Source organism: Arachis ipaensis, chromosome B08 (genome assembly GCF_000816755.2).
Source record: "Arachis ipaensis cultivar K30076 chromosome B08, Araip1.1, whole genome shotgun sequence".
Taxonomy (NCBI): domain Eukaryota; kingdom Viridiplantae; phylum Streptophyta; class Magnoliopsida; order Fabales; family Fabaceae; genus Arachis; species Arachis ipaensis.
Window position 1 is genome coordinate 119988309 of NC_029792.2, and position 3731 is coordinate 119992039.

The window sequence follows — 3731 nt, forward strand, 5'->3', positions numbered from 1 at the left end:
TTTTTTTTTCCTCTCTATTTTCTTTAGCATCTAAACAAAAAATAAATAAATTTTTTCACTCATTTTTTTTCAATCTGTTTTTTTTCCTCTTGTTTTTTCTTAAACGAAACATAGTGTTAGGGTTTGTTTAATTAAAATAAAAAAAATGTATATATAATTTTTTACGTATATGCTTTATATGTAATTTTTTGAGCATGTAATATGTTTAGTTTCGTATATATGATTAGAAATTTTTATGGATGAACTCTATACTATGTAATAGCTTTAGAAAAAAGGATAAGGATAAAAATAAAAAAAAATAAATAAAAAAAGAAAGAAAACGAACCCTATTAAAATGCCATGAAGATTTCCTTCAGTCCCACCGGTAGTGACGTATCCCCAGTAGTGACCCTTCTGTATCTGCCATAACTTTGCAAACCAATCAAGCACGCACACTTCGAATTCTGATGAGTTTAGACAAAAGCTGCTCCCTTTAAATGGATCTCCTGCATTGTTTATGTGATAATTAAGCAATGCTCCCAATCCATCATACTTCAACTCTTGATTAGCAGGGTACCCTGCATTATTTATAATATATAGTGGGTGCATTAATTAGAAGATTGTAATGTATGTTCTTCAAGTCATACTATGTCAAAGAGTGCTTTTTTATTGAAAATTGAATATTATTCTTTTTATAGTTAAAAAAAATATCATGTGCATTATACACTTTTTCGTTCTAACAAATTTAATTATAATCTTTACTCTTCTTCATCCAACGTCGTCATTCTTTGTCAAAAAATTTCTCATTTTTCTGTAGTATCCAAATCAGTGTAAAAAGAGTTTAACATTAATAAAATTTATTTAACAGAAAAAAAATACAAAATATATGGAGAAATAAAAGAGATATATGCATCATAGGTTTAATTATTCTGTCAATCTCTATAATTTCACTGAATTTTCAATTAGATTCTTATATTTTTTTCTTTTCAATTAAGTCTATATACCATATCAGATTTTGTAAGTAAGTCCCTACTGTGACAAAAACATTAAAATTAACGGAATATTATGTTAAAATATACAGAATATTTAGTAAAGTGTTAGGCATATTTAGTTTGTTTAACGAAATATTCTGTTAATTTCATCGTTTTTAATTTGTCACAATAGGAACTTAATTACAAAATCTGACATGATATAGGAATTCAATCGAAAAGAAAAAAAAATATAAAAACTTAATTAAAAATTCAATAAAATTATAAGAACCAACAAGAATAACTAAACCTATATTTTAAAGCATTGAATCCTACCCAAATTGCGCAAGTTGAAGTGATTTAGAGTCTCCACGAAGCGATTAATTGATGCACTCAAATCATGTCGTGCCTCTCCGGTGTAGTTGGTGATGGCAAGACTGTGGTGTTCATCATTATTACTCTCTTGGATTTCAATATGGTTCTCTTCTTCTCCTGATGAGAGCATGCAATTGCTGATATCAACCATTATAATTTCTATGGCTAGCTTGTTAGAGAAATGAACTGATGACAATTTTCAATGGCCAGGTATGAATATTTATAGGGCAAAATAAACGACATTTAGGTTACTTGAGCAAATTTAATACATCTTTACCAAAATATTTAACTACCTATCCTTTTAAAAGGTTTTTGCGTATGAAGAGATTGAATCATTGTTGTAATTTTGAGACTCCAATTAGTCATTGAATTAGTAGAATTAAAGGTTCAATATTTTTAAAAATATAATTGAGATTCAATCAATGATCGAAAATATTTTGAATAACATAAAAGTAAATAATAAATAATTATGAGATAAAAATAAATGAAGTGTAAGTAAAATTCTAAAAATTGAATCTGTTATTAAACTAGAGGATAGTTAGAGGTTTAATTATTTAAAAGTTCAATTCTCTTTGTATAATATATATTTTTTTAAATATTTTTTGTGCTTTATTATTTTAATTTGACTAACCACTAAAGCCAGACCAGTGTGACCGTTTTACTATTTTTTTGACAAATTATCTAAAGTTTTGAACGCGTCACTTATAATTGGTTTTTACTTTGAATCAGAAAGGTATGATGATCGACTTCGATTAATCTAGTCAAACTGATTAATAGCCTAATACTATCAACTGTTATGTTATAGAAGAACGGAAATAAGAGAAAGTCTATTAGGTAGTGTTTGGTGGAGAGATAGAAATAGAAATATTGAGACTGAGAAATAGAGATTAAGAGACAAGGATTAAAATAAATTTTAGTATTTTGTTTTGTGCAAAATAAGAGACAAAAATTGAAATAAGAATGAAACTCTAATTTAATTTGCACAAAGGATAAAATTGGAATTATTAATTAAAATGAAAGTATTTTTGGTATAAAATGTTATTAAAGTTTCAGTTTCCATCTCTAAAAATTCCAGTCTCCTGTGTCCCTATATTTTGGAGGTACTAAAATACTGAAATTTTAGAGACAAAGACAAAAATTTTAGTACCAGTCTTTGAACTAACAAACACGATACTGAGTCTCAGTCTCTCAGTCTCTAACTCAGTACCTCAAAACAATTACATGTGCAATAAGTTAGAAACTCAGCTGTAGTCGACTTTACGTAAAGTTAATAGCTGAGAGTCGTTAGATGGTTTGATTGATTTAACTAAATTTTCATCTAACGACTCTCAGTTATCAACATCACATGAAGTTGATTGCACCTGAGTTTTTACCGTGCAACAAATTTGAACAATTTTTTTAAAAATTTTACAAAATTTGATTTTGAAAAAAGTCCCAATAAAAAGGTGAAAACTCAAATACAGTCGACTTTAGCTGAGAACCCTTAAATAAAAATTTAGTCAAATCAATCAAATCATTTAACGACTCTTAGTTATCAACTTCACGTAAAGTTGATTGTACCTGAGTTTCCACCCAATAAAAATTATAAAAAAAAAATTTCAAAGAGCCAATCTCTTGATTTCATGCTCACACATATTTACAGTAGACAGTGAAAAAAAAAACATACAAACTTTTATTCCTCTCTTTAGCTACGTCTAGGCCGCCACACCCAACGCTACACGCAGCCCCCTTCCTTCCCGAACACAGCACCGTCGACCACCATCGTGTTCGGGCAACGCCCTTCTTTCGCGAACACACTGCCGCTGACCACCGCGGCAGACAAGCATCCCTTCCCTTAGCCAATGCAGCGCTGCGGAGCACCACCGCAGGCTCCCCTCGCATCCGCAGCTGTGTTCACTTCGCAACCGCGGCATGACCGCAGCCACCCCCGTCGCAAACGCAGCACCGCAGACCACCGCCGCGCCCACCCCTCCCGAGCGCACCGCCGACCGCATGCAGTGACGTCCTTCCGGGGACACAGGCTCTCCGTTTGCGAAAACATCGCTGCCGATCACCGCCGTGCCCTTCCCTCGTGAACACATCGCTTCACACCACCGAGGAGACTGCCACATGTCCATTGTTGTTGCCCTGTCGAAGGTCGCGGCACAACGGTCAGCGAGGAAGAATTCTTCTTAGTTTTGGATGTTTTTTCTGTGAAGTTTTGGAATTTTTTTTTTATATTTTCAATATTTTTTTCTTCCGAATTTTGGATGATTTTTAATAGTTTTTGATGATTGTTGCTTAGTTTCATATGCTCTTTTTTCAATTTTTTTTATGTTTTATTTTGTTACATTTTAACATTTTTAAAATAATTTTAAATATCTTGATTTTGTTAGGTTTTAAATTTTTTTATTACGTTTCGGGTTTCGG

General features: G+C 31.7%; 1 protein-coding gene across 1 annotated transcript in view; it reads right to left on the reverse strand.

The window, feature by feature from the left end:
- The window catches only part of LOC107611521 (serine decarboxylase-like), an 8418-nt gene extending 6956 nt beyond the window's left edge, over positions 1–1462 (reverse strand). Inside the window, exons 1-2 of the mRNA XM_016313436.2 lie at positions 1284–1462; positions 326–557 (exon numbers count right to left, since the gene is read on the reverse strand). Coding sequence (XP_016168922.2) covers positions 326–557; positions 1284–1452 — 401 coding nt within the window. The 5' untranslated portion in view covers positions 1453–1462. The remainder of the gene's footprint in view (positions 1–325; positions 558–1283) is intronic.